We start from the raw sequence: 27232 nt of genomic DNA, 5'->3' as shown, positions 1-27232 counted from the left end.
TATCAGCACGCGTGTTCGCTATAGCTAAGGCTATTGCCGCTTCCTCCGCCGTCTCGGAGGAGGTGGTTTCTATCGACGCGGCCGCCAACGGGGCGCCGTTCCCGTTCACCGCGACCACTGCAAACGCTTTTCTCGGGGTTTGTCGGTATTCCGCTGCGTCCAACGCAATTGCAGTAGTCCCCCCCCCCCCCCTCCCCCCACACACAGTTTTTTTGACGTACCGCGAATAAGCTTCACGTCGATCAGCTACCAGCTGAGCGCCAAACATTGATCATGCTTCTTTCCGCTAGAGGCCACCACTAGACATCTTCAGCATACCTTCATTCTGGTACTCTGGTAACCGTATTACCGTTACCGGAGTACCGGGATTCCGCCCACTGCCAGTGAGCCGCGCTGATTGTTCCCGATGCGGCAGGCGTGCATGCAGCGGCCGTGTACATACCTGGCGCCCTCTAGGCGATCTGCGCATGCGCATTGGCGGTTGGCGGACTTCCGGTAACCTAACAGTAGCACGGTATGCTAAAGGTGTCTACCGTTGTGCCCTACCGAGCACGCGCCTCTTGTCGCGTCGTGTCTCCGCTTTTCTCTGCAGTTCACATTGCACCATGGAATTACAGCAAAACATATGACTCGGGAGAAAATAACGCACAAAACGAAGTATAGAAGCAGACTCTGCGAGTGTTCCATCTGTTGTAGGCAGTAGCCACGTGCAGTACGTACTTGGCTAGGCCGGTTAGCTTGGCAGCGCTGCTGCGCGCTCGCTCGAGGCTCGATCGCTGCGGCTGGCACGTGTCTCGTGGTCGTGCCGGTGTTCCCCTAGCTGGAATAAACCTGTCCTGTTGGCATCTCAACACTGTCCGCGGAAGTGTATCACATGCAAGCGAAAATGCTAGCGAATCCTGCCGCCGCGGCGGATAGCGGTGAGGTTCCAACAAGCTGCAAATTTTCGCGGCGACGCGCCCCTGAATCGCTCATTTGCTTTCATGTGAACCAGTCTTTATAGCCAGCGCCCTGTACGATTTTCATCGCTCCAGCAACCACCTCGTCGCGGACGGCACACTTAATCTGCGCCATGGAGGTTAAAAAACTAGGAGAGAGTGCGCTCAGCCTCTGCAAGCCATCCTCCTCTGACGCCGCTGCTAGCCACCATACCGCTGCCGAGGACCCTTTTGCGCAGTGACTCTTGGGAAATAGGACCTCCTCCACAGTTACTAGACTGCCAACCAGCGGTGCTGTTTAGTGAACGTCCGTGCTCCAATTTAGCGCAGAAGCGCAGCGTCTGTGTTGCAGCTTTGGCGGGATGCGTACCGAGCTCGAGGTTGTCTGAAGGCTCCGCGTCTCAACACTTCTGTTGATTGCACTCTTGAGTTTTTGGGTCCACTGTAGAAAACTGCCGGTAAACTTTTCATCAAAAGGTGCGGCCGCGACCTCGTCACTGTTCAACTGTGGTTCATAAAGAGAATGGAGAGGAATTCCTTTCGTCGTTATACACACATACGGAGCGTTTATTTCAGCGCATGCTATAAGCGGAGAACTCGAGAGTAGGCGAAGAAACGAGCCTCTAAAAAAGGGCGCAGCGGCTTCCAGAGCACTCACGGCTGACGGACGTGTTTAACGAGCGCTCCGGCGAGCTGCGCAAGATTCTATTTCTCGGGCAGGCGGACTTCGGCCCGCCCATGGGCCCGCCGTTCCCCGCTATTCTCGAGGCACAAGTCCTGCCGAATACGCTCGCGCACATACGTGGTTCCGACGTGAAATGCAGCAGTGAAGTATTTCTCTCTCTTGCTGTCGAGAGAGAGTGCCGGCGGCTTTACGTCTGCCCCTGCGCGGGGTCTCCCGGCCACTGCGCACAATCACTTACAAAAAGAAGTGGACTGTATGTATACATAGCCTCGCGCTCGTAGCGTCCTGTTAATCGCGCGCGCGGCACACTGCACTAGCGGCCGGGGTGGGGCGCCCGGCCGCGTATACCGTCCGAGGTAGCACCCACGGAGCATTCGTGTCACGCGTGCACTACCTGGCGGAGAGCGAGCGGGAAGTCAAGCCCGCCTGCTCGATGAACGCACAGAGGCTCACCATTGTTCTGTCACGGGTGCGCGCACTGCCGCGCGGCCACAGGAGCGCTTCGAGACTGTCCGGGATGATTCCCTGGGCCCTGCAGGCCGCGAGAATCTCGCGACGCGGCACTGCAGAAGCGGCACAGCGAAGGAGCATGTGCTCCAATGTCTCCACTGCGCCGCAGTCAGCGCACGCGTCGCTCGGGGATGGTGGCCGCCGCGGCGAGCGAGCAGTTTGCGCTCACCACGGAGCCGTCAGTGAACACAACCAGAGTGTCACGCAGTTGCTCGTACAGCGAGAAAGCGAAACCGAAATCAGGCTAAAAGCTACCACTGCCTTGTCACGTGAGGGCTATTTTTCATGATGCTTTCCATTATATTTTTTATGACTAGGCTTCAAGATTGTGACGTCATGGTCCCTCCTAGAACGCCGTGCGCTACAAAACATGTTCCTTCGTCCCGTTACCCTCGCGAATGGTGGCTCTATCTCTGGGAACGAAAGAGCACCAGTCTCCAGCTGCTACGCACAGGAGACTCGTCCGACTCATCGCCACTGGCATGGAGGAAGAAAAACTAGGAGGGACCATGACGTCACAATCTTGAAGCCTAGTCACAAAAAATATAATGGAAAGCATCATGGGAAATAGGCCCTCACGTGACAAGGCAGTGGTAGCTCTTAGCCGGATTTCGGTTTCGGTTTCGCTCTCTCGCTGTACGAGCAACTGCGCGACCATCTGCTTGTGTTCACTGACGGCTCCGTGATGAGCGCAAACTGCTCGCTCGCCGCAGCGGCCACCATCCCCGAGCGACGCGTGCGCTGACTGCGGCGCAATGGAGATATTGGAGCACATGCTCCTTCGCTGTGCCGCTTCTGCAGTGCCGCGTCGCGAGATTCTCGCGGCCTGCAGGGCGCTGGGAATCATCCCGGACAGTCTCGAAGCGCTCCTGTGGCCGCGCGGCAGTGCGCGCACCCGTGACAGAACAATGGTGAGCCTCTGTGCGTTCATCGAGCAGGCGGGCTTGACTTCCCGCTCGCTCTTCACCAGGTAGTGCACGCGTGACACGAACGCTCCGTGGGTGCTACCTCGGACGGTATACGCGGCCGGGCGCCCCACCGCGGCAGCTAGTGCAGTGTGCCGCGCGCGCGATTGGTCCGAGACAGGACGCTACGAGCGCGCGGCTATGTATACGTAATTGTAAGTGATTGCGCAAGGTCAATTGAAATAGGTCGCGAAGGCGGAGCTCGAATGCGGTCCAGAACCAAGTGCTAGCGACATCAAATTAGGGGTGGAACTAAAGCGCCAAAATGAAATGAGTGGACAAACGCGACTAGAAGAGGAAAATAATTAGGACATATTTTGTGTTTCAAAAGCATTCAAAAACAATTGCAGTGATTCCTTTTTAAAATATTTAGTTGTGTGCATTTTGTTAGAAAGTATAGCGCTTGCTTTGTAAAAATTTATGACAGCGTTCGCTCAGAGCAGCGGCAATGGCAGCGGGACGATGCCAAGGTTGACGGTGCTCTGACATCTACCTTGGTTCTGATGTCATGCCCTTGTCATATCTTTTGACCATTCTGCTTGCTTTTGTTTGAAACTCGATTCTGCTAGCCCTACTTTTTCCTCGTTGCTTGTTGTTCGAGTTCTTGGTGTGCATCGTTCGTGTACAGTTTCCGCTTTTCCCTTTTGCCAGCGCTTCTGTGTAGTTTCGTTCGGTTGGGTGCGGTTCTGTCGCTTTTGCCCCAAAAGGGCATCGTCTGTAGCCATGGGGCCCCCGTACGCAAAAAGAGGTGTGCGGTTGCACGATGTGCGAGCGATAACCTGTCTGGCGGCGTCACATTTCATCGCTTCAGCGCTACACCTGCGACATTCAGCGCGACACCTGAGGCGAGGACGAAGGAAAAAGGCACAACGAGAACTGACTACCTAAAAATAATGTTGGTGGTCGGCACTCGTCGTGTCTTCTTTCTTCGTTCTCGTGTCAGGTGTCGCGCTGAATGAATGAATGAATGAATGAATGAATGAATGAATGAATGAATGAATGAATGAATGAATGAACTTTATTTCCGTCATCATGGGGCCTCACGGTCGGGGCGCAGCAATTAGGAGGGGGCGCCTCCCAGCCGGCTCTCTGCACCGGAGACCGCGGAGAGAGTCTTGTGGTAAGCTGTCTCCGCCTGACGGATGATGAGTCTCTGCTGATCCGGGTCGTGGCTTTGGATCAGCGCTTCCCAGGTGGCAAGGTCTGGGATGATTTGTGTTTTAGCCCCAGGAGAATCCTGACACTCCCAAATTAAGTGATTTTCGAAGTGATTCTGTGGCATCTACTGCAGAGCTAAGGCTCCCCAGTGTCTTCATCGTGTAGCATAAAGTAGGGAAAGAATCTGTTGACCTGAAGCCTCCTCCAGGCCCTGCGCTGATTGATTGATTGTAAAACATTTTATTCGCCGGGAAGAGCTTGGCAAGAGGTCGCGTTAAGTGGTCGAGAGTACATAGCCCTCGACGACTTTGTCAGCCCACTCCACCGCCAAAACTTGCGTTCTGGGGTCAAAGCTAGCCAGCACGGTCTCCCACCGCTCGAGAGAAGGAGCTGTAACTAGATCACCCGGAGGTGGCTCTATTTTGCAGTCCCACAGGATGTGATCGTAGGTAGCACGTTGGCCACAGTGTTTGCAGTTTGGCTTGTAAAGATCTGGATAAATGTGCGCGAGGAGTGATGGGGTGCGTATCGATCTCGTCTGTAGACGACGTCACGTAACCTCTTGTTCTTTAGTAAGTCTTTTGTCTGGAAGGGGGAAAATTCTCCTCTCTAATTTAAAATGATTGGTGAGATCATGATATGTGATCATTGAGTCCTTCGTGAAATTCAGGGAGCCAGACACATCCACTGCCCGGTCGACGAAACCTCGGGCTTTATTGTGGGCTGCCTCGTTCCCCGGATTCCCCGAATGGGCTGGGACCCATATCAATTCGGAATAATTTGGTGAGAATTTGGTTGCGTTAAGGATTCTAAGGGAGGTGTTTGTAATTCGCCCTTTAGCGAAATTATTGATACCCATTTTGGAATCGCTGAGGATGATGCTCCCTTGGGTATGTGCTAGGGCGAGGGCTATAGCCGCCTCTTCTGCCGTTTCAGAGGATTTCGTTTTGATTGTCGCCGAGACGATGTGGTCACCATTCTCGTTCACAACCACAATTGCAAAGGCATTGGTATTTTTGTATTCTGCCGCATCTACATAAAGTGTTGCAGCGCACTGTCTGTATTTCTTATGTAAGGCTTTGGCTCGTGCTTGTCTTCTGCCCTCATGGTGTAAGGGGTGCATGTTTTTGGGGAGTGGTTTGATTAGTAGGGCCGTCCTATAGTCGCGGGGTAAGTCTACTTTAGCATCGTTATTCGTAGGTTGAAAGTTAATTCCGAGCCTGGTAAGAATACTCCTGCCAGTTCTGGAATTGGCTAATCGCGCTGTTTGAGCCATTAAATGGGCTTCTTTCAGTTCATTGTAGGTGTTATGTATTCCTAACCTCATAAGACTTTCGGTTGAGGCATTTAGCGGGAAGCGTCGCGGCGTTCAGCAGTTTATTTTTCCCGCCGAGCAGCACGTGACGCTGGCGTCACGAACTAGACGTCACTAAAACACGTGACTTCAACGTTGCGTTTTTGTTTTAATTATGACGTCACTTTTTAGTTGTCCACGCATTTCGAAGACGGCGCTGGCTGCGCACCATGAGCCGCCATGTTTTGAACGTATGGGCTTCTATGCAGCCTACGCTTCCATAGTACATCTACCTTGTATTGTGCGCAGTGGCCGGGAGACCCCGCGCAGGGGTAGACGTAAAGCCGCCGGCACTCTCTCTCTCGGCAGTGAGAAAGAAATACTCACTGCTGCATTTCACGTCGGAACCGCGTATGTGCGCGAGCGTATTCGGCACGACTTGTGCCTCGAGAATAGCGGAGAACGACAGGCCTATGGGCGGGCCGAAGTCCGCCTTCCCGAGAAATAGAATCTTGCGCAGCGCGCCGGAGCGAGGCCGATTCACACGACGGACCGTTCGTCCGCGGCCCGCGCAGTACGTGTGCATACGTCAGCACTTTGAGAGGCGCGCTGTCGGCCGCCATCCATCCATGCATCTAGCGCGCCTCTCAAAGTGCTGACGTATGCACACGTACTGCGCGGGCCGCGGACGAACGGTCCGTCGTGTGAATCCGACGCGTCCGTCCGCCGTGAGCGCTCTGGAAGCCGCTGCGCCCTTTTTTAAAGGCTCGTTTCTTCGCCTACTCTCGAGTTCTCCTCTTATAGCATGCGCTGAAATAAACGCTCCGTATCTGTGTATAACGACGAAAGGAATTCCTCTCCATTCTCTTTATGAACCACAGTTGAACAGTGACGAGGTCGCGGCCGCACCCTTTGATGAAAAGTTTACCTGCAGTTTTCTACAGTGCACCCAAAAACTCAAGAGTGTAATCAACAGAAGTGTTGAGACGCGGAGCCTTCAGACAACCTCGAGCTCGGTACGCATTCCGCCAAAGCTGCAACACAGGCGCTGCGCTTTTGCGCTAAATTGGGGCACGGACGTTCACTAAACAGCACCGCTGGTTGGCAGTCTAGTAACTGCGGAGGGCCTATTTCCCAAGAGTCAGTGCGCAAAAGGGCCCTCGGCAGCGGCGTCAGACAGGGGGGTAAAGCTGAGCTCGCAAAGCGGTCCACGCATGTAAGTCGCCATCTTGAACGCCATCTTACAACACACTAATGTGGCCAGCACAGTTTTTTCTCACAAAGTCAAGGATGGGTGAAGTTTGAGTTTGAATTCGGAAAACTGCGGCAGAGATAATAATTATATGTCACTCTTACGCGTATTTTCAATGTTTTAAACACATTTTGTAATCTTTAGCATACTGATTGTGGTCATTTCTTTAATATCGGACGGTTGCGAACATGTTCACGAGTGAACTGAATCAACGCTCTCGGAGTTTCGGTTTTAAACTTCTACTTTCGAACCTCATTTCAAGGCACTTAATTCAAGGAGCTGCATACGACAAGGAGTCACCCGCGCTCTCGTTCACCGCGATGCCACCTTCGTGCGTTGATGCATGGCAAAAGCTCCAAAGGGATCGGGCACTTTGCACCATTTGTGAGTAAACGTGGGAAGAGATACATCTGCACATTGCACGACAACTGTGTACTGTAAAGCGTGTGAATAAAAATCTGCCGCTCTTGGAACTCTCTTTAAAGGCGGATGAGACCAAGCGAATGAGCCTTGCAGCCGTTTACTTTTTCACGGCATTCGACTTTCTTAACGCCATTGCCTCAATCTGCTTGACAGAGAACACGTTGGCGATACTTATAAAAGATGCAGGTGTTCTTGCTTAAATGCGTTTTATTACGATTTTCATCACTAATGCATGCGGTAATTAAGGTAACACTGTTGAAATGAACGGCCGCGCAATGACAACGGCACAAGAAGGACATGCGCAGTCTACTAACTGTTTATTTTACGGAAAAGAGGCACACTTATGATCCTCAGCTCAAGCATCTGACAGCGCATTATTGCTCCGCACACAGCCAGTGGCAGGAAATCGGCATGTAAACAAGACAGCATACATGTAATCGCAGGACTCTTCTTATCCCGTGCGTATAAAGTACTTGCGGCACTAGTTTCTCATAAATGGGTTTTGAAACCAAACAGAGGAATAAAAAATATCTCAGCAAAAAAGCAGTGTCACACATTAGAAGCAAAAGCAGTCATAAACCTAAAAAAACCAACACAACAACCAACCAAGCACCCACAATTTAATGCGCACAATTCTGGACATGAAACGAAGGTTTCTCGAGCGGTACACGGCGTTTCATGCATTTCTGCCTCCACCCTGTTTCACTCGTTCGTGATGAAGCTCTGAGCGTTGCTGCGTACGAAAAATCCCATTGTGAGCTCGTCTCGCGCCAGAAAAGACACGGCACCGTCTTCCTCGGCGAAGGAGAAAGGTAAAAAAAAAACGCGAGAGGCCCGCGGTACTCTAACAAACCTTCGACATTTAATATAACAAAGCGCTGAATATTCAAAACAAACCAGGCAGAGCAGTTGCTCCATTTATCTTGGGCATTTGTTTCCTTTGCGAACTGCGTTCGCCCTTTTGGGGCCAAAGCAAATTTCCGACGTGTATTTGCACTCGACAACAGAGGACATGCAAAATCCCGTGCGCTCTACAGACGAAATACACTCCAGCGCGTCACAATTGCGGTACTAGCCTTCAAATAACAATTCAGAAGTCACAAGCCACCTATATGAAACTAAAGTCGGTATGCGACACTGCATACCATTGAAAACGATCCAAACGCGACGATTTTGCCGTTGTTTGCAGCAGTTTAGAGCAGCCGAGAGCTACTCTGCATACCGCCATCTTCCCACGGACTACGTTGCCAGGTTCCAACTCCGTTATTTGCCCAGATTTAGAAAGTGACAAAACAGCTGGGAACACACGCAAACCGTTGTGCATGGAGGAAGAATGCCGTTGTGTGATGGCTGCGTTCATGCGTTGCCCACTGGAATGCATGGGCTCAATGGGCAGCTTTCCCTCTAGAGTTGGTTATATTAACTCTATGTCTGCAAGCCATCATAGAGTTAATATAACCAACTCTAGAGGGAAAGCTGCCCATTGAGCTATAGTTCAGTGTACATTGAGCCCATGCATTCCAGTTGGCAACGCATGAACGCAGCCATCACACAACGGTTTGCGTGTGTTGCCAGCTGTTTTGTCACTTTCTAAATCTGGGCAAATAACGCAGTTGGAACCTGGCAACGTAGTCCGTGGGAAGATGGCTGTATGCAGAGTAGCTCTCGGCTGCTCTAAACTGCTGTAAACAACGGCAAAATCGTCGCGTTTGGATCGTTTTCAATGGTATGCAGTGTCGCATACCGACTCTAGTTTCATATAGGTGGCTTGTGACTTCTGAATTGTTATTTGAAGGCTAGTACCGCAATTGTGACGCGCTGGAGTGTATTTCGTCTGTAGAGCGCACGGGATTTTGCATGTCCTCTGTTGTCGAGTGCAAATACACGTCGGAAATTTGCTTTGGCTCCAAAAGGGCGAACACAATTTGCAAAGGAAACAAATGCCCAAGATGAATGGAGCAACTGCTCTGCCTGGTTTGTTTTGAATGTTCAGCGTTTTGTTATATTAAATGTCGAAGGTTTGTTAGAGTACCGCGGGCCTCTCGCGTTTTTTTTTTATCTTTCTCCTTCGCCGAGGAAGACGGTGCCGTGTCTTTTCTGGCGCGAGACGAGCTCACAATGGGATTTTTCGTACGCAGCAACGCTCAGAGCTTCATCACGAACGAGTGAAACAGGGTGGAGGCAGAAATGCATGAAACGCCGTGTACCGCTCGAGAAACCTTCGTTTCAGGTCCAGAATTGTGCGCATTAAATTGTGGGTGCTTGTTTGGTTGTTGTGTTGGTTTTTTTAGGTTTATGACTGCTTTTGCTTCTAATGTGTGACACTGCTTTTTTGCTGAGATATTTTTTATTCCTCTGTTTGGTTTCAAAACCCATTTATGAGAAACTAGTGCCGCAAGTACTTTATACGCACGGGATAAGAAGAGTCCTGCGATTACATGTATGCTGTCTTGTTTACATGCCGATTTCCTGCCACTGGCTGTGTGCGGAGCAATAATGCGTTGTCAGATGCTTGAGCTGAGGATCATAAGTGTGCCTCTTTTCCGCAAAATAAACAGTTGGTAGACTGCGCATGTCCTTCTTGTGCCGTTGTCATTGCGCGGCCGTTCATTTCAACAGTGTTACCTTAATTACCGCATGCATTAGTGATGAAAATCGTAATAAAACGCATTTAAGCAAGAACACCTGCATCCTTTATAAGTATCGCCAACGTGTTCTCTGTCAAGCAGATTGAGGCAATGGCGTTAAGAAAGTCGAATACCGTGAAAAAGTAAACGGCTGCAAGGCTCATTCGCTTGGTCTCATCCGCCTTTAAAGAGAGTTCCAAGAGCGGCAGATTTTCATTCACACGCTTTACAGTACACAGTTGTCGTGCAATGTGCAGATGTATCTCTTCCCACGTTTACTCACAAATGGTGCAAAGTGCCCGATCTTTTTGGAGCTTTTGCCATGCATCACCGCACGAAGGTGGCATCGCGGTGAACGAGAGCGCGGGTGACTCCTTGTCGTATGCAGCTCCTTGAATTAAGTGCCTTGAAATCAGGTTCGAAAGTAGAAGTTTAAAACCGAAACTCCGAGAGCGTTTATTCAGTTCACTCGTGAACATGTTCGCAATCGTCCGATATTAAAGAAATGACCACAATCAGTATGCTAAAGATTACAAAATGTGTTTAAAACATTGAAAATACGCGTAAGAGTGACATATAATTATGATCTCTGCCGCAGTTTTCCGAATTCAAACTCAAACTTCACCCATCCTTGGCTTTGTGAGAAAAAACTGTGCTGGCCACATTAGTGTGTTGTAAGATGGCGTTCAAGATGGCGACTTACATGCGTGGACCGCTTTGCGAGCTCAGCTTTACCCCCCTGCTGCATACCGCCATCTTCCTACGGACTACGTTGCCAGGTTCCAACTTCGTTATTTGCCCAGATTTAGAAAGTGACAAAACAGCTGGCAACACACGCAAACCGTTGTGTGATGGCTGCGTTCATGCGTTGCCCACTGGAATGCATGGGCTTAATGGGCAGCTTTCCCTCTAGAGTTGGTTATATTAACTCTATGGCGTCAGAGGAGCATGGCTTGCAGACATAGAGTTAATATACTTGCAGAGGCTGAGCGCACTCTCTCCTAGTTTTTTTACCTCCATGGCCACTGGCCCGACTCGATGGGCGCCACGTTTACGAGTGGCGTCGCACCACTTCTCAGCAGGACTCCGCAGTGCTGTGTTCGTGCGGAGTTTGTCTGCTAATTTAACCAGCGAATGAAACGCTGCTGTACTTGCGAAACATCAGACCGAACTATCTTTTCAATCATGCAATGATTGCTTGAAAAATAATCACAACACTGCGCAAATATCTAAGGGAGTATTTGTTGTATTCCTTGGCCCTAATTGGACGAGAGCTCTACCTTTCACAGCGCTGCAAACAGCCTGTGAGATGAAGTATAGTCAGCGTGCCCGATCATTTATGTGGAGTTGCTCGAAGAAGGCGCTGTTCAGTCGCGTCGGCTTAAGATCCTCCGCAGCGCTCTCTGGCCCAGGTTGTCTTCGCTACACTGACTACCCCGTCAATATAATGCTCTCAGCACTCTTTATTTAAAAGTGCAGAACATATGGCCTTTCTAGACAGCCAGATGTCTTCACAGTTTGCTTCTTCCCGTCTTTCGCATAATTTGTTTCTTCCTGGGCCTTAGCAACAGTTTCGGTGATTGGCTCCAAATCCGTCGTATAGCATGTGCGATAAAAAAAAATTCCACTTCCTAAGCTAAGGCCTTATTGGCAGAACGTTGACGAGTCACATTTTCGCGAGCTGTCTATATGCAGTTTACTACTAGGCTGGCCTCTGGCTGCGGGAGAACAAGCGACACTCAATCAAAATGGGGACAAAGAACCGAATTGCGGATTACTAGCTCCGCATTCGGCTGACTCGGCTGTATGTAAGGAAACAGCGCAGGGCCATAAAGAGACAATTCAGAAATGTTCTGTGTTCAGAAGGTGTACGCCACCTGTGGGCGCGACAAGAAACACAATGGAGGTGGATGATGAGAAATCTGGGCGGCAGCTTTCAGCGGCGGATGCCAAAGAAAAAAAAATCGGAAATAAAATAAAACCATGTATTTTTCTGGCTAGGTGCTGCCCAACGTTATGGCTGCTTGTAATGTTTTCTTTCCTGCGTAACGGTTACAACAGTTCTAAATAAGTATAGCAGTTTTAGTTCTCTCTCCAGCAGCGAATTCCCTGCCTCTGCACGTTTCAGGTTCGTATACATCTTTACGGTGTCGCTGTGGAGCCTGTCCAAACATCGGCCGTCACCAAATGTAGAACAAAAGGACGCGTGAGCAGCAACCGTTGTCGATATCTGTATTGTTAACACTGGCTCGAGACTACAGTGGTGGGGTCGAAAGTCGTACTCACATGATCTAATCTGTGGTAGCGAGGTGGTGTATTCGTTTGCGGGCTTAGAACCTATGTGCCTAGGTTGCTTTTCCGGGGTGTCCTGGCCGCTGTAATACACAGGCTGCAAGGAGACAAAACCGTACGGCTTGTTCGCTTCGCCCGACTGCAGTGACTGGTCAGCATCATGCAGTTACCTGTGTAAGTTGAGGCATTAACTCGTTGATAACGTCGACAACTTCAGGTGCTTTTCGCAGCGACCATTCGACAAGGGGCTGTCTCCGGGATAAACGGCGCAGACATCGTAGTTTCTGTCTCAAATTACCATTACCACTGTCGTTATTGTCATTACCATTTCTGTCTCAAATAATGCACCATTTAACCCAAACTGACGTTCTTCTAAACTATCGGTGCAGTAAATCGGGACGGAAAGCTCTGGCATTATCCTATTATAGCTGCTGGCCAAAGAGAATGCCATCTAGGAGGAACTCAGCCATAAGAAAGATATGTATGTGGGAGCGGTCCGCTTATTTTCAGAATGTGCCTTGCTGTGGTTGTGTCACCCGGGCTGCCACGACAGGGGGAAAAGGTTGGCGCTTTAATAATACTCATATTTATTCGTATCACGCATACATAATGCCGGAGGCCTGTAGAAAAAGCTGTCGTAATGGCAGCTTCACAAGACCACAAGCCCAGGCACTGACAACATCACGCAGTGGCCAGCACGCGTAAGATTTCTATCGTAGTATCGCCGTGCCGAAATCGCATCCCCGAACGCACAGGAAAAGTGGCTACATCATGTGTAATTAAGCATAATATCGAAGAACCTTTATGGTTTGGTTCATGGGGTTAACGTCCCGAAGCGACTCAGGCTAGGAGAGACGCCGTAGTGAAGGGCTCCGGAAAATTCGACCACCTGGGGTTCTTTAACGTGCACTGACATCGCACAGTACACGGGCCTCTAGAATCATCGCCTCCATCGAAACTCAACTACCGCGGCCGGGATCGAACCCGCGTGTTTCGGGTCAGCAGCCGAGCTCCATAACCACTGAGCCACCGCGGCGGATGAACCTTTATGGGACGTCTCGAGTTCTTATTGATGGGAAGCAGTGAAGCCACTGAAGCAGTTCAAGACGAGTGGAAGCCGAACACACTGCAAGCAGGACAACTTTCGAGCCACACAAAGAAAGATACACAATGCCATAAGGATGCGCTGAAACACTGTTGTTAAACCTGTAGTTTCACGGGGTGCCGCTGTCAGCACGGAGGCTACTTGCCATGTTCTACACGACGTATACTAGGGCAGCACAGTGGGGGGCAGCAAATATAGCGTTCCGGATATTTGAGTGGGCTCCGGAAAGAAAGTCAGCAGTAAGTCAGCGCTGTTGCGTTGGATTTCTTCACATCTTGGCTTTTGCATTTGGTTATCATTGCTCTAAGTTATCAATCTACAAACGCGCGCTGGTCTGGCGAGTGTGTGAACTTCTTGTTTTCAATGCTTACACAGCCACATGAAGGTTGTCGTTAAACCTTCGGTTGTCAGTGACAGTCGACAGGTTGTCGTTGACAGTTTGGTAGCAGTGTGCAAGCCGTTCGCACATCGCTCCTGCTTTCTTCGAAGTTTCATCTTTGGATACCGCTTTCTACCTGCCAGCACGTGCGACCTAGTGGCTGAAAGCAGCGCTGCTGCGTTGCATTTAGCCCTCTTCCGGTGACAAAGTGCGTTCCGCGTTGGACTTCCGCCCTCAGCTGCCTACAAAAGACATCCCTGCAAAGGCTGGTGCAGAGTTTGGCAGCAGTGCGCCAGTCGTTCGCACATCGCTTCTGCTTTCTTCGCAGGTAAGCACTAGTACAAGTTGCTGCTACTACTGCTTTTGTTATCCAGCTGTGCACTGCTGCAAAAACTTGTAAGTTTGCTGTATGTTTGTTGCTTGAACTTTCCTTACGATGACGAAGGAAATTGCGAAGAGCCTCGAAAACTTCAAGCGAGAAATGAGAGCGGAACTATGTTCACTGAAAGGTAGTACACATTTTGCAATGACTGATACGACGAAGCAAACATTTGCTTTGAGGTCAAAGCACTTAGGCAACAAGTTGGCGAAGTGCTAAAGCTCAACGAAAGTCTGAGAGTGGAAAACAAGCCTCTTACGCTGAAAGTAGAGGAGCTTGAGCAATACATTCTCTCGAACAAATTGGAAATAAAGGGTGTGAAAAACGTCGGTGATCCTACTGCCATCGTTAAGAAAATGGGCGATATCGTTGGTGAACCAATCACTGACTCAGATATCGACATATGCCACACGGTTGACACGCAAAACTGTGGAGAGCAGAGCATTGTAGTTCGTTTTGTCCGTCGGGATAAGCGGCATGTGCTCCTGGCAAAAGCTGGGAAGCACAAGATGACAAAACGCTCGGCTTGTCAGATGATGTGGCAGTCTACGTGAACGAGCATTTGACTCCAGCAAACAAGAAGTTGCTCGGTGTTGCCGTTGCGCGCAAAAGCAAATCAAGTGGAAATTTGTGTGGACAAATGGTGGAAAAATGTTTGCAAGACCATCTGAAGGAACCGATGTTCTCAGGATTCTCGAACCTGACGATTTAAACAAAATGACCTGAATAGACATAGCTGTGTAGTGACTTCTATTTCTGCTCCAACTTCATCACGCAGTCTCATACAGGTTGCTATTACTACAGCTGTAACGATTTCAACTCTTGAATGAAGTCAGCTGAAACTTCATTTTCGGCTATGCATGTCAATGTTCGAAGCATGCGTTACAAGGGTGATTCTATTACCCTCCTACTTTTGTCACTGCACATAAAGTTTGATGCTGTTTTGTTTTCTGAAGCATGGCTTTCCTCACAGGATGAATCTCTTTACCTTGGTGGTTATAAGTGTTTGACGAGGCCTCATGGAAGAGGTGGTGGTCTTGTAATTTGAAAGACTGCTACACTACACGACTGCTACACGCCTACTTCCATTGAAGAATTTTCGGTCATAACTCCCAATTATGAGTTCCTATCTATATCGTTGTCACACGTTATTACTGTTGCAACGTGCCGACCACCCATGGGTAATAAGCAGACCTTTTATTTAATTTCTGGAACGCCTGCTCGACTATCTAGCTTCTAATAAACTTCCTTTTATATGGGCGATGTGAATATAAATCTAATGGCTACAGATTTCTATGCATGCGAATTTAAGAGTACCTTGTCGTCTTATCCTAGCTGCAACTACATAGCTTTGCCTACAAGCCTAGGGTGACTACGGTGACAGCCGCTTTACTAGATGTATTCTTAACCAATTAGATGTTCCCAGCGCCCCTGTCGGGTGCGCTAACTGCGGATATTAGCGTTCATTTGCCTGTATTCTGTTTTACTCTGGTTAAACTAAAGAAGAGAACTGTAAACAAAGCTGTACACAATTACAGAGATATCAATGACTCCAGCCTTCTTAGATTTAAAACTCTAATTGATAGCACAACCTGGGATATCAACACAATTTATGATGCAGATGAGGTCTACGCTGCATTCCTCAAGCTCCTTCTGGTGTGTTATAACGATGCCTTCCCTCTTCTTGCAAGAAAGTTGAATCGAAAAATCTATAAGACGCGCTGGATGGCAAAATCACTCTACCAAAGCATTCGGATGCGGAATCACATGTACCATACTTTTATCAAGAACCGTAACATAGCTCTACTAAAAGAGTTTAAGAAGTTTAGAAATACACTTAATACCGATCTTACAGCCGCCAAGACAAACTACTACATTGAGCGGTTCTCGAAAATCCGAAATGATCAGGGAAAAGTGTGGAAATAAATAAATAAATAAATAATCTATTTAATAAAAACTTGGTTCGCGAATTGAATGAAATTATAACTTCAGAAGGTACACTGAGTGGTTCCAGCCTAGCAAAAGCTATGAACGAGTTTTTCGCGACAGTAGGACTTCCAGCAACTGATAAACCCGAACCCAGCAGTGACTACCCGATCCCCATTACACCATTACCTAATTCTGTAGTGTTTGCCTCAACAACTGCAAGTGAAGCAGAATCATTAATCGAAAACATTAGGAATAACGTATCGCCTGGGAATGACCACGTAGCAGCTGTGCCGATAAAGTACAGCCTTTGTCAAAAGTTTGGAACCCAGGGGGTTTGCTTCTTAAGCACACTGTCTGGTTCGTAATGCATCTCCAGCGCTCCAAATTTGCTGAAGGTAAGAAGATATCTGGTCCTGCCTCCTCCAATGGGTAGGACTACCACGAATATTACAGGAGTCTCACTGCGAGCCTTAGAAGCAAACCCTCTGGGCTCTAAACTTTTGACAAAGACTGTACGTCTCTTCATCCGATATCTGGCATGTTGGCTCACATTATAAACCGTATGTTTGAAACTGGAGTGTACCCAGACGACTTAAAGATTGCTCGTGTGCGTCCAATCTATAAAGACGCGGACAGGAATGAAATCTCCAATTACAGGACTATTTCAGCTTTATCTGTATTATCAAAATTATTTGAGGGTGCGATTAACAGCAGACTGCAAAACTTTTTCGACAAACATAATGTTATAGTTTCCACACAGTACGAATTCTGAAAGAACAGGTCCACCGAACAAGCACTGCTCGAAATCAAAGACTAAATCATCGATAATATTCAGGAGCAAAGGTACACCTTGGGTTTGTGTCTTGATTTTCGCAAGGCATTTGACTGTATACAGCATACTATTCTCCTCCATAAGTTACATGGCTACGGTGTGCGCTGAATAACCCTAGATCTACTCACTACAATCTTAGAAAAAAACCGGCCCAGGGGGGAGTAAAGACAACTTTAGTCCTAAAAAGGGCTCTTTAGTCCCTAAATTTGCACACGACACACTTCTTGCCAAAAATGCGCGCCGTGCGCAAACTCAACGGACTAACTGCCGCGAAAGAGACTAACGGGGGGCGAATCGCAGCATAGCAGCACGCGAAAATTGCGCGAGAAGACCCTGACTGCAATAGTACTTGATTTTTGAAGCGCAGGGCGAGGTCTAAGGCTAGTGAGAGCACTGCCGCTGCCTGTGACGAAGCGGATATTCTTTTGCATGAGAAAAAGGCTTCGTGCCACCGAAACGGCTGGCAGCTGTCCAAGTGCATAAACAATTACTACGAGCTTCAACACGTGTCAGACGTGAGTTGTAAAGGTTAGGGTTGAGCAAGTACACGAAGTTTCATACCGTTGCCGTTGTTTACGAGCTTATGTGATGCTGTGTAAGTATCGGCGACACATAGCCAATCGGTGAGTGGAAGCAGTCAATTCCCTGTCACCGCTGTGCGCCGGTAACAAAAAACGAAGTGAACCATCGCCTTCTACATTTGTAATCCACAGGCTGTAATGTGCAGCTGCCAATTGCAAGGAATAAGACCACCTTATACGCAAAAAAAAGAAACAAAAAGAAAACAACTGTTGTGGTTGTGAAGTACCGGCCGTAATGTATACACAGTTCAGCACTTCTTTTTTTGGCCAAAACGCGATTTAGACCGTTGTGCGTGCGCATTAAAGCTTACCGCAGGTTGTTTCAAAAGCATATGACACCAAAATCACCACGCTGTGCTCTAAACAGCAGTATGTTTGATAACAATTTGACCGGTACAGACAGACAGTGCGTGTTTCGCATACGAGGCTTTTATTTTCTACCGTGGACCGTCCGCTGTGGTGGCGTAGTCATATCCGCGCTCGGCTCATAATCCAAAGTTTTTCGGTTCGAATCCTGGTGCTTTCATGTATGTTTCATTTCTATTTCCTTTATCGTTGTTATATGTGTGAAGTTCTGTCGGAAACTATCCCGCTCTAAATTACGCTGGAAATCACGCGTCGTTTGCATTTTTTCATTAAATGTCTGGTCCCGGGGACCAACTGTTGCACCCTTTCGAAGGGGACCAACAGTTACACCCTTTGCAGTTAGTCCCGAAAAGGACGATTGCCAGTGGTAGGTCAGTTAGTCTCCAAAAAGACTAACCTCTCGCCCCCTGTTAGCCGCTTTTTTCTAAGTGTGATAGCTACTTAGAAAACCGCTTACAGTATGTTCGAATAAATGAGAATTGTTCCGAGAGGCTAGCCATAACCCAAGGTGTTCTGCAAGGTTCCATATTAGTACCGCTATTATTCTTAGTTTACATTAATCATATATCCCAAATATTAGATTCACCTGATCTTGTAATGTAAGCAGACGACACGAACCTTTTTTCACTGCCCCTTCACTGCCTGCCCTAGAAAGTATGACCAATATTTACCTGACTAGATTACATAAGTGGTTTTAAGCAAACAGTCTGACCCTAAACCTGAAGAAAACTATGTACATTATATTTAGGCCCTCAATATTGTTGAAGGCTACGCAGTTAATATTTATTACGGGAAAACAATAATTGATAGTCAGCAGTCTCAAATTCTTCGGTGTCTGGTTCTCCGAAGCACTTTCTTGGAATATTCAAGTTAGTAATCTTATATCTGATCTATCTAAAAAAGTTGATTGCCTTTATAGAATCGCCCATCTCCTACCTAAATGGTTGAAGTTATCTATGTACTATGCACTTTTTATTCCAAATTGTCTTATTGTAGTCTCGTCTGGGGCACTACGACTAAAAGCAATTACAACAAATTGATACTTGGCCCGCCGCAGTGGCTCAGTGGTTACAGCGTTCGGCTGCTGGCCCGAAAGACGCGGGTTCGACCCCGGCCGCGGCGGCCGAATTTCAATGGAGGCGAAATTCTAGAGGCCCGCGTACTGTGCGATGTCAGTGCACGTTACGTTAAAGAACCCTAAGTGGTCGAAATTTCCGGAGCCCTTCACTACGGCGTCCCTCATAGCCTGAGTCGCTTCGGGACGTTAAACCCCAATAAACCAACCAAACCAATTGATACTTGTACAAAAGAAAGCGTTACGAGCAATCGAAGGGTAATGCGGTCGTCCTCAATATTTGTCTACAGCACCTCTCTCCCTCAAACACTGTTTGCTTACGACAGATAGGGTATCGTTTATCATGTTTATTTTTTTTTCCCGCTGCACTGTGCTGCAAACTGTACAAGGAAGCTGAGGCCTCGTCAGACGCTACAGGCCTTTTGCCTCAGCTTCCACTTTCTTGGTTAGAAAAAAAATAAATAAAATTCCTTGAAATTGAAAGTGGAGGGCTTCGCGACAGAACCCCCGAAGTGAGCGTTCTTATTGCTTTTATTTCGAGGAGGAAGGTAGCGGTTCTCTTAAAGCGGTTTAGAAATAACCTGCATGCTAGAGCCCATAGAGCAAGACAAGTGCAAAGGTCATCCTATTTCGCCCAGTATACTGTCCCTTGTTTGTCTGGACAGCTGATTTATCGCGACGCTTGTAGAGAGAAGCATCTGCTAAGAAAGACCCACGGTGCTCTATCCGTGGGTCCAGCTTTCGAGGACACTTCGCGCAGCCCTTGTGCGTCTAAGATAAGTTGTTTCCTAGCCGACACCGTACCTGCCAGCTCCCCAACTGCTCGACAATGAACCATATAATGTTTTAGCCAACATGCTCACCAGCTTTTTAATGGAAAAATTCATGGTCGCTGACTAAGCCGAAGGCGAATGTTTGGAAATGTTTCGCTAGTGCACACGGTCGCCAAGAGTTCGTCGTCACTCATAGACGCAGGAGATGGTGTAGAGCGTGAGCCGATTATCGGACACCGAAAGAAAATAACCGATAGCAAGCCAAAGAGCCCTTATCTTCGGGCTCAGAAGCTCCAACTCTTATCAGACGTTTCACTTGGAAACATTGAACTAGGGGGGAGGAGATGTGATAATGCGTCGAGCTTGCCCCAGGCAGTCGAACGAAGTGGGAAAACGCCATTTCGCCTGAGCCTTGTTTTGCATCAGTTGTACCGAAAGCAGTGTCAACGTAGGTGTGTATGCGCATGTGCTCTACGAAGCGTCCTCTGACAACCGCTACTGCTTGGACTACGTCGGTAATTACAGGTGCGAACATACCTCCCACAAATCTGTGTGCGGCGAAGTGTTAGCGCATGAGGCGTCGTCCTTTCTAGCACAGAGCTCACTGTACATTATGTCTTAGTTAATGCTTGCAGTTTTTTTTTTACCGTTTTCTTGCGCGCAGTAGCAAGCTGGAGACTGTTCCGGCTAACAACTTCGGCTTTCTTTATTGAGCACCTCTTTACTTCTTGCTCGCTGGTTTAAATGGTCTGTGTTTTGCTGCAGCCATGCACCTATATCTTGCTGTTTCATTTCTCTGCAGGACTACATGGTAAAGATCTCGGATATCCGCCTCTTCCTCGTTGGCGCATGCCTTCTCACCGTCTTAGTTGTCATCATACTTAACACTGGCTATCCAAGACAGCTAAGAGGCGTCGTGTTTACGCACAAGTCGTTAAAGAAGGACACTGACACGGCAGCACCACGAGAACCTGTCAAGATCTTGTTCTGGACCAAGACATTCGGCTCCTGGCTAGAACCGTTGGCCTCCGCCGATAGCGGGCTGATCTCCTACAACGGCTGCAACGTTCCGTGCTTTGTGACGAAGGACAGGACCCTGGTAAGAGAGGTGGACGCCGTTGTGTTCCACGACCGGGATGCCAGCGGCAACGACCTTCCCAAGTACCGAGCCGAGCACCAACGATGGGTATATTGGAACTTGGAAGCTCCGCCCAACAGTGATTCCTCTCGAATGAGTGGACTCAGGGACGTCTTCAATTGGACGTACACTTACCGTCGCGATTCGGATGTTCCGCACCCGTACTTTTTTGTTAGGCAGGCCGACAAACGCACGGGAAAGACAGCGGCGCCTGTTGTGGAGCGGACGAACCGGTCTAAACTGGTCGTTTGGGCGGCGAGCAACTGCTGGGCGAGTAGCGGTCGTCAGGACTTCGTCGCGGAGCTCCAAAAGCACATCCCTGTGGACAGGTACGGTCGATGCGGTGAGCTGGAATGTCCATATGGGCCAGAGTGTTTGTCGCGTTTTGCTGAGACTTATTACTTCTACCTGGCCCTGGAGAACTCCATGTGCCGCGACTACGTCACGGAAAAGTTCAGCGACGCATTAAGCTACGGAATGGTTCCCGTGGTGTTCGGAAACTACTCCGCGCTTGCCCCTCCCAATTCGTATATCAACGCGCTTGATTTTGGTTCGCCTCAGAAGCTGGCAGAGTTCCTGAAGGCTGTCGCGTCCCGTCCCTCGCTGTACAAGAAGTACTTCGCTTGGAGAAGCAGGTACATTGTGGAACAAAAAAGCTTCGACAACCACTGCGTCCTATGCGAGGCGCTATACAAGACGCGACCGGGAGATCGTAGGGTGTACAGGGATATTGTTCAATGGTGGCATGGTCACGGGGCCCTGTGCACCACCTGGAAGAACCAGCGAGGTGAGGAGTGGTTGTAGTTTATTGTCGTGGTGGCAATCCGCCTATTTCACAAGGCTGCTCTGCGCATGCGCGCCTCTTCTCCTCCAGCTCCACTGGTTGAAAATGAAACCTCCTGATCCTACTGCGCATGAGCAGTTCGTGTTAGTTACAGGCGTATGCTACAGATGGCGGCAGCTGTAAAGCAAACACACACTTGGCAGGCGCAGCTGGCTCCTCGTACAAACAGATCATGACTCTCACGTGCGTTTGCTTTCAACCAGTAGCAGGCGAATTTTCTCCTCTGCTGAGAGGGCGCCACATCTTGTGGAAAAGGTGAATGCTTGCAAAATGTTGTAGGGACTGCAGCGCCCGTGGGCCGCCTGTTTCAATGGATACGAATGTCCTGAGTGGAAGATGCTCTACAATTTCGCACTACATCTTCTAAAGGGGCCTCAGACGAACCTGACATGGAAAGGAGAGGCTGTCGAACGAAACTCCGGCCACAGTCCAAACTGTGTGGTTCACTCTCCTGCACTCGCAGCAAAGAAAGTGCGCGTCGCAAGTAACCACTCCTTGAAGTTGTCACCGTCACGGAGAGGACACTAGGGACCCACTCATGTGCGCTCCTCAAATGCGTCTTTGACGCTTTGAGGAATCGCCGAGCCAGAACCGCATGCTTTACGCAGGTCTTGATGGCGAAGTTAATTGAAGATTTTCAATTCAAAGTGCTTTTTAATGTATGATCTTTGGGTGCACTCTGCTGGTGGCATCAGTGCAGCCGTGTGGCTCCGCCGTTCTGATGGTGGCCTAAGCGGAACTCGAGCTACTCCCACAGAAGTGCAACCTCCGCGCTCGCATGCGCCGTGGGGAGCACCAAGTCAACACACGTGGCCCAGAGGACACAAGAGGTGTGCTTCAACAGTGGCTTATCCAGAACTGCAGTGGGCGAATGAGGAGATCCCGTAAGGCTAATCAAGTGTAATCATTTAAATACGAAATTACGAAGGAATCCAAGAAGAAATGATAATTACTACATTATGCGAGCTAAAGTACCAACATTGGATAATTATCTGCGCTAATTTGTTAACGCCGCTGAAATTTGGGAAATAATTGCCTCGAATTCGCGACACTGCGTGTGTGGTCCTTCTTGCTCAACTACATCGAGCTCTGTGGAAGATCAGCTCGTCATGTATCCATAATGCAAATTGTACAAACAGTTGTTCGTGCTAGGATGCATTTTGAATATGCAATCGCGGAAACGTACCTGACTGTTGTGCTGATGTCGCTTATTCCCCGGCACGTGACAATGTGATGTTTTGAGAGCTGGTTTCCCAGCGTTGTTTACCGATGAATAAATGGGAGCGTTTGCCGATAGTCAAATGAAGACAGAGCGGTGAATGTTGTTGTTGTTGTTGTCCTCTAGATAATGGTGCGTACCCGCTGCGAGGGATTGGCCAAGACACAGGCGGCAACTGATAGGTGCACAAAATGTTAAACAAGAAAATAATGGTGGGGAAAATAAAATAATTATGATAATAATAGCAATTAGGAAATAAATGAAAGGATCTCAGATGTGTAATTGAAATAGGCTAAACAAATGCTGTGAGATCGGTGACTGAAATAGAGAACGGGGCTAAATATTCCACGTTTCAGAAAGCTTTCGTTCCAGAGAAATATTGATCATGAGAAAGAGCAGAGCTTAAGACGGCAGCCGTTTAGTGTCTGTAAGGAAGTTTTGCATGGCGGAGAGCACATTCCAGTTGCTGTGCCCAAGGGAGGAAGCCCCAAGAGACAGAGCAACCCCGGCTGACAGACTTAGACCAAGCAGTAGTAACGGAAGCTCCAGCAGGCGGCTCCGTAAAGAGGAGAAACGGCGGCAGGTCAACAAGAAATGATCTATCGTTTCGGGTTCTCCGCAGAACGGACACAATGGGGAGACCGCCAGACCAGATCTATAAAGGCAGAAGTTTAAGTGAGGCACGCGACAACGTAGACGCGTGAAGGAAACCTCAAGCTTGCGTGATCGCCATCCTTTACTGAACCACGGGTAATGGAGGTGCCGGAATTCGGGAGAGGAGGTCAGAGCTGATGCTGCGAATTCTTTCAAGAGCAGATACCTGCGGTGAATGTGCTTACGAGTGCTTGGTGGCAGCGCGTGTTGTGATCATGGGAACCGCGTCAACATCTTCTACGTCTCAAAGAACATACTACAAGTATATTGTTTACAATAAAAATGGTCTCTTCAGCAACTTAGTTATTAGTCTGCATATCAGTGAAGACGATTAACATTATGAGGAAGGGTTTATTACGCAAAGGAAACTTCGACCACCGTTAGCTTTTTCCACTGTTTCCTGTCATCATTACTGCTGCTTTTCATATTAAAGCTAGTGGTCACTTTCTAAGGCGTACGTGCAGACTTGGTCATCACCCTTGTTATCCCTCGTAGAAGTGAGTGAGGAAGATGGTACTCGAAACATAAACTTCAACTAAGAAGGAGAAGCCTCTGTCCGTTGACCAAGACTTCGACAAAAGGACACGTCTTCGTGTCGGCAATCGCAGTTATCTCTGGGGAGAATTACATAAGGTCCTCCATCGGAGGAAGAAAAGTCATAATGGGATACTTTGTAAACTTCCTTTTTGTGGATGGCTTTTTTTTACGTGTCTAAGACCATCATATTGCACCCCAGTGCTGCAACAGCCTCTAAATAGACTAGTAGTATGTTCCTGTCCTGATAAGCTTTCCTAGACAAGACGGCGTCTGCTGGCCAACGCATTAAGGCATCCCCCTCGATTCCTGTGTTCATGTTTTGTGTTCAGAAAAAGTTTATTTACACATGTACAGTTAAAACGGTGAAGCGATACATGGACGTTTGCGCTAAACATCAACATGCGCATTCACACAAGACAAGTGAAGCAAGTCAACAAAAAGTACATCAGGGCCGCGGATTAACATGAAAGCATTCGAGGGGCAGCATTTCACAAAGAGAACATTTGAGGGACAGTTATATGGCTCTGAAGATAAAACCTTCAACCGCCAGTTCGGCCTAAAAACAAGAACAAGTTTTGCTTCGTGCCGAAGGTGTGGCCGTATTTTCTAGCAAAATACGCTTCCCTCAGCCGATTGTGTTTCACAGCATGTGCGCCATGTTAGGAGTCAGATTAAACTCCGGAACTTCCATGCCCCCGAAATAAGTTTCATGGTAGGGTCATTCCATGCCAAACGCACTGGAGTTGGCGCTGCAACCCCTTCGATCTTCTCAATAAAATCTGGGGCTCTTTATTGAACCGGCCAAATTAATTACCCGTGATAACTTTGGTGAAAAACATTTCCTGGTCAAAGACAGATTAGAGCGTGAAATAACAGAAGCATATACGTCAAACAGAGGGGTCATATCTGCATAAGCAAGCCATCTGTGTCGCTGTCAGAGTAAGAGATTAGCTTTATTAGTGGGTCTTTGTCAGCTTTATAATCTTTGCTTTTGTCCTTCTGGCCCGTGTGTCTTTGTTAAATCACCGTGTATCTGTTTTTCTTTTATTTGTTTTTGCCTGCTCGTGTGGTTATTAAGCGGTTTTTTCCATGAATAAACTTGGTTGGAAGTTGGCGCCAGTCCTGTCTTGTGTGTGTTGTCTCCGTCTTTTAGTGCCAGTACGCTTTTTGCACAAACCATGTCATGCTACAAACAACTAGCTCAAATGAAAGTGTTGTGGAGTTAGGCATCTCGTTGGATTTCGTGGTATGTGAGTATTATATAGCGATGTCGATAGGGGCTTATCTAGTGAAGAAGAGGACAAACACAGCGCTGAACTGACAACAAATATTTATTCCGGATGCAATCAGCATATATATACTTCAGCACCTTCGAAAAAAACAACAAAATAAAGATACAGGAGCTAAAGGTTTCATCCCATTCACTATGCGCATGCAGCTGTATCGCGCGTACATTGGTCATATGACATCAGATAGTTGTGCTCTTTCAACGAAATGGCTACGGATGGGGTGCTGATACAATTCTCACCCAGCTTCATGATTTCAGATGCCTCGATTATCTCTCTAGTAAGTTTATCTTTGTGTTTGGTAACTACATGGCTGTTTTTGAATTTCGGAAAACAGGAACAATCACGACAGTGAATACCTATGTGGTGGGCCGCATTCTTAACGTTGTTTCCATGCTCTCTAAATCTTTCATTTAGACAACGGCCCGTTTGGCCGATGTATGAGGCACCACACGTCAACGGGACTGAATACACCACGTTATCTTGGCATGGCACGTACTTCGTCCTGTGATTTTTCTTGCAGTCATGACCAGATTCTGATCTTTTATCCTGGCCATTTATCCTCGCACACAAGCCAGGGGCTTGCCTGCGACCGAGCCTCTCGCCTTTGCGCTATCCTACGTGTGCGGCGTTGGCGCTTCCATATCAGATTTGCTTGGAAAGTATTGTTTGACCAAAACCAAGTGAACTGGTCCGCTGATAAGCCGCCACCTCCGGACGTTCACCCTGTAGTTTTGAGCGATTCCCAAGAGGCCCACCCATTTTGACAAAAAACCGCCTGCGAATTACGACGTTGCGTCGTTGAATGCGCGATTGCGCTTGAGAACCGTGTCTCTCGGATCAGTGTGCACGTCTCCTTGTGGGAGGTAGCAGGTAGGTTTCTGACTTTCCCCTGACCTTCTTGCGGTTGCGGTTCGGCACTTTAATTGAATTTGCCTAACGCTGGCGGCATAACTTTGCTTAGCCGTCCACACCCCCTTGACTCCGCGGGCATCGTCCAAACTCTTGGCCTGAATCGTGCCCGTTGGTGCGTTAAGCTGCCCGCCAAACATGAAAAAATTGCGCCTCTCCCGTAACCGAGAGTAAAGTAAGCATGAAATGTTTACGGGCCTAACACAGGCTCCATTGCTCGACTTAAGCAGCTGTGACGGTGGCGGCATTGAAATCCAGGACGATGCAGAAGCGTACGCGGACACGACGAGACGCAGGCCTGACAAGAATGTATATGCAGCGCGTTCGAATACTCCGCGAGCGTGTATACATCTGCCTGCCAGAGGGGGAAAGGGCATGAAGGTTGGTTGGTTGGTTGGTTGCGACTGAGGGAAGGATGAAAAGGAAAGTGCACGGGCCTGCCAACTGGCTCAAGCCGAGCCACCACCGCTGCCACGTGCAGATAGAATAGAGTTCAAAGATAAGAGGACAGAGTAAAAGACCGAGTAAAGACGCGCGTCGCAACAACCGCGTGTGCCGGAACGGACGCTGGCTGAAAAATACAAGTACACGGCCGCAGCCCGAAGGCTGCAAACCGAATGCCACGGGGGTATGAAGGCCCTGCGGCCGGTCTTTTACATGCGCGAGTGTTAAAGCCCCTCAATTTTAGGGGCTTTAGCGAGTGTAGGACCGCAGCGCCATCCTTGGGGAGCGCGCGAAAGCAGTTTTTCAGCCGAAAGCCCTTCTCGCCCTGGAGCTCCCCTCTTTCTCTAAGCGGCCTTCTCTCAAAGCCCCTAACAGATCACATATGACAACGAAGTGTATTGTGACATGTATGTGCTTTTTGCACGTGTTATTAGAAATCGGAAAATATAATTCCGTGCATTATCAAATGCATAGCTCGACTGATATCTTGATAAACATTGTGAAGACACTGGCAGCAGTTATTTTTTGTGACTCGTTTTGAGAGCAACCGGCGCTTGTATGCCGGTCCCGTAGGAGGGCTTAGAGAGTCTCGTTGAATCTCGGCAAGTCTCGTAAGGTGCCCGGATGTTCTCGTT

At 48.5% G+C, this 27232-nt stretch overlaps 1 protein-coding gene across 2 annotated transcripts; it reads left to right on the top strand.

The window, feature by feature from the left end:
* The first annotated feature begins 2900 nt into the window (after positions 1–2900).
* LOC149365603 (lewis-type alpha-(1,3)-fucosyltransferase-like) lies at positions 2901–25070 on the top strand. Of its 2 annotated transcripts, none has more exons than XM_089544468.1 (2): positions 2901–3044; positions 20366–25070. In XM_089544468.1, exons 1-2 carry the CDS (start codon positions 2907–2909, stop codon positions 21503–21505), a joined length of 1278 nt encoding a protein of 425 aa, XP_089400594.1. In that variant the 5' UTR covers positions 2901–2906; the 3' UTR covers positions 21506–25070. The 2 variants fall into 2 exon arrangements, with proteins under 2 accessions (XP_089400594.1, XP_089400602.1); XM_089544476.1 differs by lacking the exon at positions 2901–3044 and adding an exon at positions 19898–20088.
* Positions 25071–27232: the final 2162 nt, after the last annotated feature.

This window comes from Amblyomma mixtum, chromosome 1 (genome assembly GCF_055824585.1).
Source record: "Amblyomma mixtum isolate Tamu chromosome 1, ASM5582458v1, whole genome shotgun sequence".
In the NCBI taxonomy this organism is placed as follows: Eukaryota; Metazoa; Arthropoda; class Arachnida; order Ixodida; family Ixodidae; genus Amblyomma; species Amblyomma mixtum.
This window is presented reverse-complemented; position numbering and strand designations above follow the sequence as displayed.